At 45.2% G+C, this 18590-nt stretch overlaps 1 protein-coding gene across 3 annotated transcripts in view; it reads right to left on the bottom strand.

The window, feature by feature from the left end:
* The window catches only part of SEC31A (SEC31 homolog A, COPII coat complex component), a 40801-nt gene that overhangs the window by 5087 nt on the left and 17124 nt on the right, over positions 1-18590 (bottom strand). The window contains exons 16-25 of one of the 3 annotated variants that reach the window (XM_071431556.1): positions 16585-16660; positions 15822-16000; positions 14223-14349; positions 13958-14103; positions 12179-12352; positions 10681-10854; positions 7391-7520; positions 6074-6427; positions 2932-2979; positions 1404-1462 (exon numbers count right to left, since the gene is read on the bottom strand). In XM_071431556.1, coding sequence (XP_071287657.1) covers positions 1404-1462; positions 2932-2979; positions 6074-6427; positions 7391-7520; positions 10681-10854; positions 12179-12352; positions 13958-14103; positions 14223-14349; positions 15822-16000; positions 16585-16660 — 1467 coding nt within the window. The remainder of the gene's footprint in view (positions 1-1403; positions 1463-2931; positions 2980-6073; positions 6428-7390; positions 7521-10680; positions 10855-12178; positions 12353-13957; positions 14104-14222; positions 14350-15821; positions 16001-16584; positions 16661-18590) is intronic. The other 2 variants (XM_071431557.1, XM_071431558.1) reach the window with 2 other exon arrangements.

Raw genomic sequence — 18590 nt, 5'->3', positions numbered from 1 at the left:
TTTCACAAACATTTGGTACAGGGAAGAAAAAAACAAAATGAGCTACTGGCCTCTGCTACACATGATGCAGGAATCAAAACAACAGAAAGGGCTTCCATGGGAATGTGCACATTTCTTCAGGTGTGCATGGAAAAAAAAAGAGGGAAGATTGCAGGACCCTGAATGAATGATGCTAGAATTGAGCTAGTGGTTTGGGATAGGAAAAAAAAATTCCCAATCCAGCAACAAAGTCAATTATAAAAGAAATGAATCACAGCAATAAACTTTTGAGTGGTGAATAAGTTGTTAGTTAGGAGGAAAACAGCTGAAAATTCTGGCTTGAAATGCCAGATATTTCTTCTTTTTTATAACAGTCCATGTGGTGAGTCATTTTATAATATCCTAAACCACCCCTTAGACAGTGGACAGAAGGGAAACAAACATAGAAACATGACTGACAGATTTGTTAAAAACCCAAGAGGGAATGCAACAAACACATTCCTCATTTAGAAGGAGCCATCTTGCAAGCCTTGGCTATGGCAGAAATTCTGGCTGTGACACACACACACAACAGAAGTAGCAAAAATCTCGTGTGCACAAGGCTGCTTCTTGAGCTCTCTGCTCCAGCAGTTATTCTGGCACTAAGAGTTCTCTATCCAGCCTCCAAAAGCTTCTTCACTTTGAACTGCCGAGACCAAAACCCAAAGGGTAAAGAAGGCTTCTGCCTTTGCCTTGACCCAGACCTTATCTTGGCTGCTCTAATATTTTGTTCTCTCCACACTTTACATACTCCAGACTAACTCTTGCCTCCCAGGGTCAGAGAGTGGTGGATAACACTGACTGCTGTGGGGATACTCCAGCCTGCAGGAGCACCAGGGCTGGATGAAAAGGCTCACTCTGCTCCGTGCCAAGCGTTCCCAGTTATCCTGCCCTGCTGCAATTTAAATCCATTTTGCAAAACTACATTATCTCCATCATGGAAATTGTCTTACTCTCAACAGATCTCTCAGGGTCAGGCCCTTAATCAGGATAAATTGCTTTCAGCTCCAGCAATGTCAATAATCTATAACAATTTGCACAGCCTCCTCATTTTGCCTAAATATCATCTCCTGCAAAACTCTGCTGCTTTACTGCAGATGAAAACAGTTGGAAGTATTTGCTCCAAACCACGAACAATGTTGTTATTAACAACCACAACTTCAGCAAAAACCCACCATCTCTTTAGAGGCTTAGACATTTGGAGAGGGATAATGTATATTAGAGAGACATAAAGGCCATTTCTGCTCATGAGATGCAGCTTTTGTTTGCTGCTAAGCCTTCCCCCCTTCCCTTCTCCTGCCAACAGGTTTCCCAGCAGCAGCTTAAACTATTGTTTTTCAAGGGATCAGCACTCAGTTGTGTTGAGGTAGGAGTTGCTAGAGTACCTTCTTCTTCTTGGCAGCTCTGTTGAGGGTGGGAGGGTCATTCCAGCCGTTCTGGGGCCCTGGGACAGAAAGAGGAGACTTTAAGTACCTGGGAAGAGGGCAGTGATGCCTTCTTAAGCTGAGCTGGGCCAGATCCATGCCATGGCCCTGACCTGCCTGTTCTTCTGCCCTTCCCTGAGGGCCAGAACATCTCCTGTGCCAGCCAGAGCCTCCCAACATCCCTGCCATCAGACCCTTTGGGCTCCACTGAGCAAGGTTTGGGAACTTGGCCAACTGTTCCCAAGCTAATAACCTAATAATTAACTTTTTATTCTCTTGCAGAAAAAGAGAGCTTTGAGCAGACATGCCTTTGAAGAGGGCCTACCATGCCCCAAAAAGCTCTGCTACACAGACTGTGTATGTGAAGAGAGCTTATCCATGACATTTGTACATGAAGCTCCCCAGCCACACCACACAAAACACCACACAAAAAGAAAAGGCATCAGAGGCCTTAAGCATTTCAGGCCAGGTTCACCCAGTCACCCTGGAAACACCAAAGAGCCATAAACCCAGCTTTCCCCTGCCAGCTACAGCATGGTTTTGGGTGCTTTGCATCCCCAAATCAGAGCAGAGCTGCTTGAGCAAGGTGGGAAAATCTGGCTTTCTGTACCAGGGGTGATTTGTTTAAAACTGGAAGCACAGAGGATGTGTGAGCAGATTCACTCCCAGGCTGGGGTGCTGCTCTGCACCAACCCTTGTGCTCTCCCAAGAAAGCAAGCCCCCTGCAGCTGTGAGATTTGCACCCCAAAGCTCCCATCAGTGCATGGAAAGAGCTGCCCACCTCCTCATGGAGCACAGGGAATTGGGCCCATGGCATTACACCCAGGCATTATTAACTGCAGTGCCCCAGTAATCAGGATTTATTGCACAAAGCCACAAAAAGCCAACAAAACCAAAGCCCTGCTCAATGGACTTTTTCACCACAGTGTTTTTCACTCAGCAGATGATGAATTTACCTTAGACAGCACAGGTTAACATTACTGCAGAATTTGCTCAATTTATCTGAAATGTCATTTGCTCCCAGGCTTTTGTCAAGCAAGTTCCACATCTAGAGCATGGTAAAGGGGTAAATGAACAACTATTCAAAACCCCTTTCACAGCTGCTTTCTCTTTAACCAAAGGCAATGCCATCTCTTGGCAGCCTCCTCTATTCCTCCTTATCCAGAAAATCCCAGAGTATTTCAGATACAGGGAGTCTAACTGATAGGAATAGGACGTTAAGAAAATCTCCCAGACTGTCACTGCTGTTAATTTCCTGGAATAATTTGCATTAAAAAAAGGAAAATATTTAAAAAAGAATTTGTTTCTGTGGTTAAAAACTCCGGATATGTTGTTATTGGTTTCAATTAAGGAATTAAAAATCAGTTTGATTAAAGTCTAATTGGCAAACAGCATCACACTTAATGTTCTGTAAAGAACATTCGCATAATTGATGTCCATTCAATTAATTTCATGTAGTGGCTGCAATTATTTTCAGGTTAGGTGGTACCTAGTTCACCTGTGAAGGGAGAGGCCTGGTCTTGAGATGGTAGACTTTCTGCAGACAAAATGCAAAGATAACTAAAAAAATACTTTTTTTCAAAAATAATAAAGCAGTTGGCCTTTAATTTTTGACCAGCAATTTAGTTTCACAACATGCATCAGCAGAAAAAACCACCTAACCAAATTACAATGCCAGCTTGGAGACAAGCCATTTGTTCAAACCCCTCCATGAAATTACTTTTGTCCACTTTCCCCCAAAACAAGCCCATTGCTCTTTCCATGCAGTAAATCAGTGTTTCTAGTTTGTAACAAATGCTGCAGTGTTCTGGCCCTTTTTCTTCCCTCTTCTGATGTTCTCATTTTCTATTCCAGTGCAGCTGACAGCCCATTACTCTTAGCCACAATCTTCTGAACACCATTTTACCATTCCAGAAAGCTTTTCAAGAGATGCTTGAAGTCCCTGACTTTAGGCAACAGGAGTATGCTCACACATCAGCTTTACACTCACACAAACACACACTGCCTGCTCAGACTGAGCAACAAACCCCAATGGCAAATGAAGCCAGTAAAGCCCTCACCATTCCAAAGAGGGATAAGATAACTCCTGTCCCCAGGGTTGGCCTGCTCATACTTCTGGTAAAAACACTTTGCTTAGCTCAGGGCTGCTCTATTGCATTTTCAAACAAGATTCAAGATGCTGAAAATTAGGACTCCCTTGAAAGTATGTTCTAAGATCTAACACAAAACAAAGTGAAAGGGGTTGAATATAAAATTAAATGTGGGCTTTTCTTGCTTACAGAAGCTTCAAGCACAGCTTAACATACCGATGTTATGTGCCTTTGAAAAAAATCCAGAAAATATTTACAGAACTCTTCCTTTTTACATGCATCTTTAAATCCAAGCCAGTTCAAAGGTCAGGTGTGAACTCTTTTCAAGAGTTCAGATTTGAGATATTTTTTTCCTTCCTCCGTTATTCCTGCCTTTAAATGAGTCACAACTGCAAAGTGAAGCATGATGTTCCCAGATAAGATCATCACCATGCACAAAAGCAGGACCAGCATCACTGCACCAGAACACTCAGAGCTACAGGTGAGATCTACTTCTGGCTGCAGATCTCAGTGCTTCTACAGGATCTCATGCCAAGGCATCCCCCACTAGGCAGTGCAGCTGCTCACAAATTGTGTTGGTGGTTAAGCATATTAAGCATGTACACTGTCATTGCTGCACTTAGAAAACAAGTTTTTTTTTCATTCTTGTTGGTGTGCTTTCTGAAAGTTGCAATCTAAACCCTGGAAGAGAACAGAGTGTGCTCTTCAGACCCATTTCATCTTTTTTTCCATAGTTCTCCAGCTGCAATCATCACTTGTGTGTATGCATGAGCCATCCTGGGCTCAGCACCTCACCATGCAGTCCACCCCTGCATTTCAGCCCAAGGCTGCAGAAATCAGAGAGGATGCCCAAGTTTGGGTTCCTGAAGTTCTGACACTTTGTACTGGCTACCCTGCTCACCATAGCTGCTGAGAAAAACAGAAGCAGCACTGATAGTTCTCAGAAAGTTTGATAAAAAGCCTAATATGAACAATTTTTAACTCTGAAAAGAGCTTAACCCACTCTGAGCATGCCATGTGGGTTATGTCACATCACTGCAAGAAGTGCCTGCCAGTGATGCAAGCTGAGCAGTAAAATGGATAAGAAAGAACAATTTTCTTGTTCCTTGCATTTATCTGGAGGTGCAGAAGCTATGGTGTCTGCCTTATAATGTGCTGCTTGACATCCCAGGCCTAGAACCCTATCCAACACTTCTCCCTCCTTCCAATTTAATAATTCCTCTGGTTTAGAGATTTTGACATGCCCTGTAACGTGGGGCCAGGAGAGATCACACTACAGCACCTCCAAAAGCAGAAAGGACACCAGTCTGGCTGTATGGTGGATGGAAAAGCTATTTTCTCCCTTTGTAATTCTGGCAGTCCTACACCAGTCCTATCTTTTGGCATAGCAAAAGACCACTTTTCCCCCAAACACAAGGGAGTATTGTGAGCTGCCAGCCTCAAGGACAGGAACAGGAGCACCTACTCATAGGATTCATGCTGCCAAAGGCAAAATGCTTTTTTTGCACTGCATCACCCCTAACAGACTTTTAAAATAAGAGAGGGAATGACAGTGGGCACACTAGTGTCTGTCAGCAAAACAGACATGCCCAAAACATCCCTCAAATCTTGCCCAGTATTCCCTGTACCCTCTGTTTCCCAGATCTGCTCCTTGACTCTTCAGCTGGACCAGCTGGATGTGAAGGGTGCTCATGAGCAGGTTTAGAAAAGGACTGCTGATTCTTCCTGCACTGTCTGACATGCAAAGCTGCTGTTTCACAGGCTGCTAAGGGAAGGTTTGTCATGGCAGGCAAGGCCACTGTCCCACAGCAGTGACACCCAGGCAGTCACAAGCAGACATGGAGCCCCACCTCAGCCAGTGCTCTCTCACCAAGCATGCTCCAACATGCTCCTAAGTGTCAGCCACACACACATGCTTTTAATCCACATTCAGGGAAGAGACGTGTAAAAGCATTTCTAAATCACTTCTGATTCTCTTTTAAGGCATTCATAACCTCAGTAAATCCCAGCACAATAACAGGTTAGGGACAAAATAATGAAAGAGAGCTGATGCTATGGGAAATACTGTTTGAATTAAATATGCTGCCAATCCAGGCTTAACAGGCTGTCAAGGGCCAGGGACATGGGCAAATCACATCTGCAAAATCATTCAGTGAGGAGAATTGGGATCATCCTGTCTGCAGCGATGAGGAAAACTTGTTCATTTCTGTACTTTGCTCTCCAGTCACAGTGCAGGCTCTGACACCAATGTTAAAACTGAGCCACGATCCTTCATGATCCATCAGAGCATACAATATAAGAAGCCTGTGGTAGCATCTTGTCCTGGGCAAGACAAAAGCTCTGTGACAGTGGCAAGGTCAACACAGCCCTATCACAGATGCACAGGAGTGATGTCGTGGTTTAGAAATGCTTTCAACTGATCTCTAAGCAAAAGCAAACTTTTTACAGAGCATTCACAAGGCAAGAAGTGCATATTGAACTGAGTGGGTGAAGAGCAAACCCCTCCCTCCTCCCTGCCTGCCCCCCTGTCCAAGCGCAGACCTGTTCTCTGGGATGCAGGAAGGTCACTGGCTGCAGGCAGAGTACCTGTTGGTCCAGTAGGTAATGCATAAGCCACAGAAGTTGTTGGAAGTCCTGGCCTGCCATGCTGAAAGGACGTGCCAGAAGGAGGAACAGGGAAGGAAGAGATGGGATTCAGGCTGGTTGGGGAGGGCTGAGGCTGCCCGGGGTACAGCGGGGAGGGCATGGAGTGGGCAGGGGCAGAGGGCAGGTAGGAAGGGGTGGTGTTAGGGGCAGGGCTGGGGTAAGAGGCTGAAGCAGGGGCAGCAACAGGCTGCTGAGGCTGATAGAGAGCTGGTCCCCCAGTTCCAGAGTACTGCTGTGTGGCCTGATATGCTACAAACAGGGAGAAAAAACAGTCAGTGAGTTCACAACAGAGCAGCAGGTTTCATCTGCCTCTGCTTCCTTCTTCACTTGACTCTCCTCTCTTCATGCCCCTACACCCCAAAACCACTTACCTGCCCAGCCAAATCCTGGCTCCCACAACTCTGGCTGCCTAAATCCCCATCCTGCCACTGGGAGGCACAGAGAGGATGGCTTGGCTCAAAGGACTGCTGCTCTCCCACACACACCCTCCAGCCCAGAGCCACCATGATGCCTGGGGTGGGGCTGGACACATGGACACTGCTGTCTTCTGGACTACTGCAATCCTCACAGGGGCTCTCAGAGAAAGGATAGCCCTGTCCCAGGTTTTCACAAAGGGAAAACTTAGGCCAAGGAAATGAATAAAGACTCTGGAATGAATGTAAGCTCACAGCCTTTCACTGTGGGTACTGCAGCCTGATTTCACTGCCTCTGCCCATCTATGGCCATTTTTCCTCCCTCATGCCAGTACTTTCAGTCCCTGCTTTGGGTGAGCCAGGGCTCTGCCCCCTTCTTCACTTACTTCTACTACTGCCCTCATTTCCTCATCCCCTCTCCCATTGCCATGGAGCCCCAATGAGGAATGAGATGAGCTGTGTCTCTTTTTGCCAGGCCTGTGCTGCTTTACCAGGACTCAGACTTTGGGGTCTCTGACCCCAGCACAACCTTGGGCCAGGCCAGCTGGGCAGTGAGCCTGAGAGCTGTGGGCAGGCACCTCAGCAAGGAGGAATGTTTGACAGAGGGTGTCTGATGCCTGCACCCCACCAAGAAATGACAACCCTCAGATGTCACCTCACCTTTCTCCCCACCCTGCAAGAACTGTGGGCCTGGCTTGGTCTGAACACTGCCACCCACAAGGAGGGGACTCAGGGTTATCCCTGAGTTAGGGCTGGCCCAGTTGGGTGGGAGGGACAGGGGGAGGCTGCTGTTACTCACTCTGTGGGTACGCTGGCCGCGTTCCTGCTTGCGAGTACATGCTGTAGTTGGAAGAGGTGGCTTGCTGTGGTGGCATGCTGGGGCCAACAGCACCTGGCATAATAAACCCTGGAGGAGGTGGGTTGTCTCCCTGTCAAAAAAATAAATTACAGGAAAAATGGGAGAGACGGGATTTCATTAGTAATGGTAATGCAGTGCTGAAGCAGAACTGCAGCAAAAGGGTAAGTTCACGTTTCAAGGCCTGAAACCATATTCCCTGGAAGAAGGGAATCAACAGCACAGGGGCAAATGCCTCCAACCACCCCAGTGCCTCAGGGTGCCCAGCACAGCACTGAAAGCACAGCTGGATGTGCAGTGACTTCAGCAGCAAGCAGAGCAGCACACACCTGCCTGCATAAGGAAGAGCTCCCTGCTATCTTTCAACTCAACTTAAATGGTAACTCTGCAGCTTCTGATCTCCATGGAAAAGGGGGAAAGGAAAAATCCTACTTCAGATATTCCACTGTGGGGAAGGGCTGGGGAGACTCAGGTCACACTGAGCTCCCACTCAAGACTTTCCAGTGCCACTCCTCTGGGCATTGGTGAAAAAGAAGTAAGGGGATGCAGAGGAGTAAAACCAGAGCACACATGGGAGCTGCTCCGTCCATCTATCTGCACAGACTGTGCCAAGAATACAGATTACACCAGGGGACACACTGGGGTGGAGCAGAGGCTCAGGGAGGAATAATGAAGGTTATACCTGTGTGTCAGAGGGACAGCCTGCAGGAGGATGGCTGGGAAGGGCAGTAGGAGTTTTGTTACTCCAGGTAGTGACAGTAGGGGCAATTCTAACCTGAATCGAACAAAGAAATACCAATCATGGAAAACAAAACAATAAAAAAGTCTAAAGGGTTTCACAAATCAAGATGCAAAGAAGTGAATGCAAGAAGGTTTGCATGCTGGCACTTGTAACAGCCATAAAATCTCAGAGGAAGAAGGGAATTGCATTCAAGGCAGACAAAAATCACTGGAGCCAAAGTGAATTGCAGAGTGAGGACGAAGCACAGTGTTGCAGCTGCAATAGGCTGTGGAGCAAGTGCAGTGTTATGTGTGCCAGTCAGCCAGGTCTCCATCTTTCATCACATTTTCCTATTGCAGAAGCCCCCCCCACTGGTCCATGACAGTGAGCGTCACTAACCACAGCTGCAAGCCCCAGGTTCCATGTTAAATTCAAACATATGCCTCACACAGAAGGAGTCTGTTCAAATTGAGCTTCAGACGAATTTAAAAAGGTTAAAAAATAGTTTTGAAAGGTTAAAAACTGATATTCAGCTCTTGCACATGCACAAATACACATCTTAATGGTAATTGCTTCCCAGCCAGTCTCCCGTAGCTCCTTTCCTCCATCTTCCTTCTTTGCCACTCCAAACAGCTTCAAGTCCATACAACCACTCCTACCTTTCTGATGGGACAGAAATCAAGAACTTCCTGGGCCTGGCACACTCCTGAGCAAGGAGTGGGCAACACAGGACACATGGCTGGGCTTCAAGGATGTAAGCAGAGGGAAAGCTGTGACCCTGCAGCCCTGGCTGGCTTCAGTCTCTGTGTGTCTAACCCCACACAGTGCTAAGCTGATGGTGCAGTCAGCTGCACAACAGCCACTGCTAATGCCTGCATCACTCATCACCAGAGAATCTCAAAGACTTTTCACCCCCTTTCACGCCTGGTTTATTCAGATGAAAAAGAGAGTTCAACAAAACTGTGCTGAAAGGAATCCAAGTGTTAAGAACATGTTCCTATTTGGGACAGCTGTTAAACAGAGGCTGCCTCAAGCCTGAACAAGTCCTGAATACACACCTTCTTAAAAGAAGTCAAACCAAGCAAGTTTCCTAACACTCAAACATGTCATTTCTCTCCATTCTGGTTCATCAGCTGGGAACCTTTCTGACTGACACCTGTCCCCTTCAAGCCCTTCCTGCTGAGGATGAACTCCCTGAAAAGCCAGCAAGACAGGGGGCTGTAACTCCCAGTGAACTCGTGGGGTACTGATACACCCAGCCTTTAATTAATGAGCAGGCCTTGATGAAATAATTGCTTGAGGCATTTCAGAAACAGTGGGAGAAAGAGGGAACTCTGGTTTAAAAAAAGCATTGCTGATATCTCAGCATCTAGAGGACAGCTGCTACTCTCCAGAGCCAAACAGGACACACAGAGCTTCACTTCTCAAGGCAACTCATTGGTTACAAGGAAGAAGGCCAAAAACACAGACAGCAGAGTAGGCTTGATTATAAATGATGATGCATTTAATACCATATGCAATGGGGTTAGCAAGGTAAATCCTGGATGAGGGCTTTGTCCCTTCTGAAATCTACCTTGCTAACACCCTGGAGAGAGGGCAGAAGCACACACTACTGCTGACATTGAGAATGCCCAACTCCCCCCCAACTTTTCATCCCTCCTTTCTTCCTGCCCTGGTTTTTCTGGCAGGCAGTACTTGGGGGCAGCAGAGAGAAGAGACCCCTCTGCTTGTGCCAATCTCTGCCCAAGGAGAACACCCACAACCCTAACACAGTTCTGCTCCCAGAAAAGCCCAGCCCAGAGCACCTTAAGAGGGAGGCCAGATGAGCTGCAGTGCTGTGCTGGGGGATTAGAGACCTGGCTGTGCTCTAAGCACACACACAGCCAGGGCTGCCCAACACACCGCGCTGCCCTGATGGCCAGTGTGTTCTGCTGCAGTGTCATCCTCAGGTTAGAGGTAAAACCAGAAAATTTCCCTCCCCCATTTCTCCTCTTCCTCCCTGCACAGCTCCCTTTTTAGTCTCATACTCACCTGGTCTTTCTTGTACACAGTTTACTTCCCACCAGCCCTTGCCCTCTTACACCTGGCTGGGAAGGTGTTTTCACAGCAGGCTGGACCCACAGCTGCACTAAAGTGCCCTCAGTTTGCTATAACCACTGCTCAGCAACTTCTGCAGCCAAAATCAGAGCTAGGGGTGGAAAAACGTCAGGGACTGTGAGAGGAAGCACACAGAACTCCTGCAGTGCTGTTCTCCCACACAGCTGCTCTTGGCACATGTTCAAACAAAGGGGGAAACACCTAATCTTCAGAAGCAGGTGTTTAAAGGATGTTTCCAGATGAGGAGTAAAGGAGGCATCTGTACTGACTGAAAGGAAGCACCAGTGACCTTCACCACGAGGCTCTCAGTAGAGGTTTGTCACACAGCCTCAGATCAAGAGAAAAAAATGATTACATCCATCACTGGGCAGAACTCAAGCAGCATGTCCCTCCCCTACTGGCAAAGGCCATTTACCTGCTGGTAATACTGCTGGGCTGGAGCCTGGGGTGCCTGCATCCGTCCCGCCGCGGGGCCAGCTCTCCCTTTGGCCATGGGCTCTCTCTCATGGGGCGCCTTGAGGCCGTCCTGTCCTGCCGGGAGCTGCCCCTGGGCTCTGCAGAGCCTGTCCCGCAGCTGCACGATGTTGGGCTGCAAGCAGAAAAGGACAGGGAAGGGAGCTGAGGTGCACTGCCTGGCACCCAGGGCAGCACACCAAGAGGCTGAGTGGCCACTCACTGATGAGCCCCCTCTGAGCCTGCTTTATTTCACTGGAATAAGTCTTTTGTGCATGAGGCTTGAGGCCAGTGGAACTGCCTTACAGCAGCCTGCCTCATTCTCAAACTGTCTACAAATATCAGCTGATGGAGGATGGGAAGTCAGAAGAGAACAACCCAATGTTTATGGCATTTCATTTGCCATGTCTGGCTTGCAGGAAGGACACCCTTTGGCAGTCACTGGCTGCAGGCACAAGGGTGTGAAACTAAGAGGGAGCAGGAGTCTGTGCAGGCCTGCCAGCTCAGCAAGGCCAGTGCAGGGTGAGGGGAACAGCCTGACTGTCACATTCCAAGGTGCACATCAAGCAGCTGAACCATGTCACTGTCATATTTTCAGGAAAAATCCCTTGGCCAGGATTTCTCTCCTGGGAAGCTGAGAAGCCTCAGAGAAAAGGAAAACAATATTATCTCATTTGCTTCTCCTGTGTTTTGCTGCTTTGGAATGTGGTTTGAAGATTGATTATCCAACAGGTGGTTGTTTGATTGGTTTCATGTGAATTGTTTTAACTTAATGACCAATCACAGTCCAGCTGTGTCAGGACTCTGGAAGGAGTCACGAGTTTTTCATTATTATCTTTTAGCCTTCTGGCTGTACCCTTTCTCTATTCTTTAGTATAGTTTAGTATGGCATAACATAATATTTAAAATTAAATAAAATTAAAATAAAATTAAAATAAAATAAAATAAAATAAAAATTAAAATAAAATTTAAAAATAAATAAAATAAAAAATAAAATAAAAATTAAAGTAAAATTTAAAAAATAAAATACAAACAAAATAAAATAAAAATTAAAATAAAATTAAAAATAAAATAAAAACATAAAATAATTTAAAAATAAAATGAAAATCAAAGAAATAAAATTTAAAAAGATTTAAAAATAAAATAAATTAAATTTAAAAATAAAAAAATGAAAATAAAAATAATTAAAAATTTTGAAAATTAAAAAAAAAATAAAAAAAGCTTAAAAAAAAAAAAACCATTACAAAACCCCACAACACACACAACACCCAACACAACACACAGCACACCATAATATAATATCATACAACAATAAATTAGCCTTCTAAGAACATGCAGTCAGATTCACTCATTCCTCCTCTGTCTGGAGAGCTGAGAAAATACCACAGAACCACAGCATGCAGAGACCTCTGCTGAAGCACACCTGTTCACAGGCAGAGAGGGAGCAAAGAGCCCTTTACCTGGTTGGTGTTGGCAGGGAGGAAGGAGAGTGCTGCAGCCAGGCTGCCCTGAGCAGCCAGCAGGTTGGCATACTGGCTCATCTTCTCGGCCAAAAGGGCGCCCATGGCGTTCGGGTCCACGGCCTGCGTGAGCTGCACGGCTTTGCGCAGGATCACCACCTTCTCTATCAAATCCTGAAAGATCAGGAGGAGGGAAACCCACTCACAAGTGAGAACAACAAAGTGAAGCAGGGCCTGGCTTTAGTCTGTCCCTGGCAGGACCCCTCTCACCCTATGGGGAGCCCAAGCCAAGCGCGGGTTTCCCTGCTGCACCAAAGGCACGGCTGTTCCCAGGGCATGGAACAGCACCCACCCTCCAAGCACCTCCTAACAGCAGAGCCAAAAGATTTCCCAAGAACTGCTTTTATCAAACAGGATTTCAGGGCTCTATCAGCACTGAGCATCTCCACCAAGTGGATGCTTTCATAACATTATCTGGTGACAGCCTCAGAGCAGAGACAACATCACACCTGTCACCACTACTGCACTGCACATTTGTTTACAGGGCTTCAGTAAGTCAGTTCTTATCCATCTTCAAAGGATCTAAAAACTCCTGTGGAAGAGTTGTCCATACTTTTCTGGTTGTTACAGCAAAATTGTTTTTACCAGAAATACTCTATAACCTGCCTTCCTTGCACATCCCCCAACACCAGAGCTGGTCTTGGTTGGGTTTCCTTCTAGTCTTTAATTATAGGAATATTATCTGTTCTGTTTTCTTATGTTTTTCTTACTGTATTTATACTAAAGGATACTACAAATATTCATTTCCCAAAATTAAAGCTCTTTTAAAAATCTTACAAGAGTGTACCACACAAAAGATTTCAACTATACATTAATAATAAAAATTGTTTTCTAACCATTTGTTTTCCCCTACAAATCAGCACTTCAAAAAAGGCAAGTGAAAAAAACCCCAAAACAACAGCTTCTATTGCCACTATCATAGTAAACAAGTCACCTAATTAGGACGTCAACAACATTTTCCAATTTTACAGCCTGAGAGACGAAAGCCATGCAATCAAAATGCAAATTCAAACTGAAGGTAACTTTGTAAATAAAGCCCTCAAAATCAAATTATTTTGATAATTCAGAGAGTTAATGACATGAAGCAAAACTCAGATACACATCAGTTCCTTCAATTAACTAAAGAGTCTCACAGTATAATCAAGTAAATACTTTCTAAAACTGGTTCTTCAAAGACCTTAAACAGATGGAAGAAACTAGCATTGTATTATAAAATAAATTATTCCATTACTGCTTCATTCCACCCATCAACCTTATTCCCTCAAGATATCTGCTATAAGCAATCTATTTCACTGCTGGAAACCAAACTTTGTATGTGCAAACCCCCAGGGAAAACTCTCATGAGAACCTTCCTACAACTGCCTCTCCAGATTTAAATCTAATTCTATTGATTTCTTCTCCTGAACTTCCAAAAGTACAAATATTTCCTAACCACAAAAGATGCAAGCACTGGAAGGCCCTTCTTTACCAAAACACTAAGTACTACTATTATTTTACACAAGAAATGTATTAGTACCACTGCCCAAAGAACAAGGCAAGCGCAAGGGCCGCTGTACTTCCCAGCACATTTTCCAGTATCCTATCTGTGGGTTATTTTTCCAGAAAGGAAAGGCTTGCATCCTGATGTACATCAGACAGCAAAGCTCTACACTAGATAATTTAAGAGCCAAATGATTGCAGTCTGTTATTTCCAACACCTTTCTTAAACGAATTACCAACCTGAAGGGACAAGGGGCTGTTTCCATCCTGAACTTTGGTCCAACAAGCAACAAGTTTATCCACGTTGCCAGCACAAATATAACAGAGGCAAGCTTGTGTCTGCAGAACGCTGTCCCCCTCATTCTCCAGCCTGCTACCCAGGAGATCTAGATAAAATAAGAACAAAGATGCTGGTAAATCACTCTGAGGGAAGCAACCTGCCAAGGAGCTGCAAGCAAAGCCACGATACTGCTCTGGAATTATCCAGTCTAAGAAGAGTCCTTACCACAGAGGGCTGTAAACTCATCTGGCCTGGCATAAGTGAGCACAGCAGCCAAGGCCTCTCTCCAATTCTGCAGGTCACAAGACTGCACAATCTCTTTCCAGTTCTTTGTTACAACTGCAGTGATGAGCTAGAGCAGGAGAGAGACCACAGTTAAGATCTTGTTAGGACTTCCTCTGTTTAATACACAGGATAATTTGGATCTGCTCCAGTGTACTCATCCCCACTATATCCAGGGTCATGACAGGTACTGCATTGCAGTTCAACAGCTGCACAAGAGCACATCTTACTTAAAAAGGAAAAAAAATCACAAAACAAGCTCAGAGAACATGCAGAGGCTGATTTTTCTTGCTACAAAATGAACAAGAAAAGAATACACAAATCTCCACAAGCTGTTGCAAATGGTTTTCAGCACTATTTTTGCAGACAAAGATAGCCTACCAAGTATTTAGCTATAAAGTCTTCTACACAATGCCCAGGGAGATGTATGGCTTTTGTTTTTTAAACTGTTTCATTCAGCTTTAAGCTCTTGGTCTCAAGCTGACCAGTGAGGAGCAGTTGAAAAGGCTGCATAAAGAGCTGGCAGCAATATAAACCTGAGCTGGCTGTAGTAACCCTACACAGGCCACCTCTACACAGCCCTCAGAATGGAATTCCAGTTTTATCCTTCTAAAACTCTGCCTCCAGTTATTTTGCTTTGGACAAAAGACAGACTTGGCAGCTGTGCTGCTCTAGAGTGAACAAAGTCCTTCTCATGCCAAGACTTCAAGCTCAGAAACAGCTGAACAAGCAGTATGTGTGCAGTTTGGGACCAGAAGAGAAAAAACACACCTGAACAACAAATAAAACATCCTAACTACAAGGTCAATGTTTGCCTGTCAGCATAGGCACAGATAACTGGTCACCTCTTCATAAAAACACCTTTTCTTAAAGGATGAACTACAGTGAAGAAATTCCTCTAAAAGCTGCCACCCTTGCTAAACCAACTGTTCTTTTAAAGGCACTTCTCCAGTTTCAACCTCTTGTCACTTCTTTCTCCTATTGGTAGTAAAAAAGAAAAGATTTGCACAGGCAGCATCAGCAACCCCAGCACTGCAAAAAGCTGAAAATAACAATAACCAGCTGGCCATAACGCGCTGTCTCTTAGACAAAGGGTGATTAATCTACCCTGGGCATACTTTGCTCTCTCTTCTGTGCATGCAGTAAAACAAAGCATCAGCAAAATCTGTGAAGGCTGATCATGGGCAGAAATCAACATAATGCTGCTGGCCCTGAGCATGGGTCACGTGTGAAAAAAGTGACAGAACAGGAGACTGAAAATGTGCCCTTCTTAAAGCATTTGTCTTTATTGTTGACAATCTATTGGTGTATATGCAACTCAGAGACACTGGAGATGGGACAAAGAATACTCTTGTGTACTGTTGTCCCCTTATCAATTAAAAAAGAGTAACAAAAATCCTTCTGCTCTGAGATCTTACCGACTTGAACACTTACTAACATCTGACAGAAATAAATCTATAAAATGGCAAGAAAACATTTTAAGGTGAAAAAGGGAGTTGCCAAAGGCATATGAGCATGTTACTTCTGACCTGAAACACATACCCTGGTAATTTTGCTGCGCATCTTGGCGAAGTACTTCTCCTGAGTCCGGGAGAGCAGCTCCTGCCCGCCGGCGATGGCCAGGATGATGGCGTCGGCCATGCGGTTGTCGTGCAGGCACAGATCCACTGCACTTTCAAAGTTCCCTGTCAGCAGAGCCTGTGTGATCAGCCCATCCACATCTGCAACGACACAGGGGGGCACTTCCAAATGCTGCCACAAAAGCCACAGAGGGATGGATGCAGCAGCAGGTGACGCTGTCCAACTGTACAACGCTGGCACAGCCCACTCCCAGCCAGGTACTCACAGGGGCACAGCCATGCCACAGGGGCATTGTCAAACATTACTTACCTCGTGACAGAGCAAGTTCCTAGAGGTCTAAATGGCCCCTAAAACAACTACCTGAACAGTGCCATAAAAAGCCAAACCTTGACAGGGGTCAGTGGTTTCTGTGTTACTCAAGATCCCCTGGGAGGTTCTGTAGAAACAGCACTTCATGCCTGACCAAGCGTATCTTCTTTTATCACTCAGAGCAGCTGCATGTCAGCAAGGGGGTACACAAGTGCTCTACAACTTCCTTCCTTCCTTAAAAAAGCTGTATTTTCAAGTGCCTTGAGACTGCATGTCTCAAGTTAGTTAGAGGCAAGTAATCACAATCCTTCACAATCTGTGCAGCATCTGCCTTCTCACTGGAACATCAGTATCAACAGCAGTACTTACAAATAACAGTACATACAATAAAATCAATATCAAGGTGTTTTTATACCTCCACTAACAGAAATGTTAAATGTTGTCTTTGCAGGTCCCAAATCTTCAGTTTCTTTTTTATGGTCCTTCAGTGTCTAAAAGAAAGGAAAAGAATAATTTCTGAGATTATGTAAACACTTAGAAAATTCAAACATTTTAAAACCATGTGGCTCTTGCACTGCAAGTTAAATTTAGAATTTCAGACTACCAGTCAACTCAGTGACCATTAACTTAAAAGGGAAAGTTATCCCTGTGTGCCAGCTTGGGCAGAGGTAAAGTTACTTTTCTTCAGAGTAGCCAGGATGGGGCTGTGTGTTTTGTCCTGGAAGCAGTGTTGATAATACAGAGATGTTGCTTTTGCTGAGCAGCACTTGCACAGCACCAAGGCCTCTTCTACTTCTCCTAATGCACCTCTGGTGAGAAGGTGCAGAGTGCATGGGAAGTTGGGATGAGACACAACCAGGACAGGTGACCCCAAACTGACCCAAGGGATATTCCAGGCCATTTAACATCATGCTCAGCACAATATAAAGCTGGAGGAAGAAGAAAGAGGGGGATGTTTGCAGGGATGGCATTTCTCTTCCCAAGTCACTGTTACATGTGATGAAGCTCAGCTTTCTTAGGGATGAAAACCTGCCTGCTCATGGGAAGCAGTTAATTAATTCCTTGTTTTTCTTTGCTTTACCAATTAAAGTTCCTTTATCTCACAAGTACCAGCAGCCAGACACCTGGATCCTGGGTACCAACTTCCATCTGTAGCCATATACACACAGCCCCCTCCAAGCAAAGCTACAGCTACAATGAGAAACTCAGACTCCTTTTCTTTCCTTCTCTTTCAGCCTTAACCCTTACCAAGAACAGTCTCTCATTAATGCTACCTAGGTTCCATCCTGCTCCACTTTGAATTTCAGCTCATCCATGAAAGCCTCTGCACCAGACATACACCCCAGTTTAATTCAGCAAATTACACATGAACACAAGCTTAATTTTCAACACAGAAGTCCAGTGTAGCACTCAGGACAGGAATGTTCAGAAGACAGAGGCTGCTTTTTCTATAAAACTCCCCCAGAATTAAGACAGAGACCACTTTGTGTGAGCACCTGGATTTTGAGATTTCAAACATTTCAATAATAAAAAATAGCATCAAAAGAGAAGTCTCTCTTCACCATCCACTTTCACAGCACAGGCTAAGCAGAGTGCAAAACCTGGCCCACAAACCACCTCCACTGTCACAAGCCATTGCTCCAGTACACTAAGGGAGCTCAGGAACACCCTGCTTGTTCAGCTAAACTGAAGGACAGAGTAGACCAAAGACATTCATTTGGAGGGGGAAGCAAGTCTGAAACAAGCTTTATGTTTGGCTTGTGAAAAAGACACAGCATCTGGAAAATGATTTTGTTGTCAGATAACACTGGATGTGTGTTTGCTATTGGTTGAGAGCACACTGTGACTACCACAGGAATAATGTGCCCATCCAGTTACTTTATGTATGTGACAGCATGCCCTGATGCATCACCAGTGGCTTCAGGCCAGGCTCACAAATATTTAGGTAGGCTAAGGTCATGTGTGGCTGTGAATTCTCTCCTAGAAGAGACATTTGTAATGAGATACCCAATATCTTCATGACTGCATACAGCAAACCCCTTACACTGTCAGAAACACACATCTGTCACTACAGAGCCTACAGAACTAACAAGCAATCAAGCACCTAACCCAAGGAAAGCATCCTGATTTTGATGTCTTTAACAGGCTGTTTGTTATGTCTGCACCAGCCCAACAGGCATGACCCTTAAACCACTGTCCCCATCTCCACAGAGAGCTGCAGACAGGCAGCAAGCACAGGAAGCACAGCTACCAGCCCAAATTCTAACCCAAAAGGGGGACTGAGGGAACGGGGAAGAATGAAGTTGGCCTGTTCACACTATTTTCAGTGCTAGAGACACCTCACAAGGCAGAGGCTCAGTCCTTAGTGCTAATTAGAGACCTGTTCTCATATGTAAAACACAGGGTTGAAAACAATCCTAT

This window comes from Agelaius tricolor, unplaced genomic scaffold, assembly GCF_023055355.1.
Source record: "Agelaius tricolor isolate 1412-34295 unplaced genomic scaffold, bAgeTri1.0.p SCAF_8, whole genome shotgun sequence".
NCBI classification, from domain to species: Eukaryota; Metazoa; Chordata; class Aves; order Passeriformes; family Icteridae; genus Agelaius; species Agelaius tricolor.
Note: the sequence above shows the minus strand (reverse complement) of the source record. Positions and strands in the feature narration are given on the sequence as shown.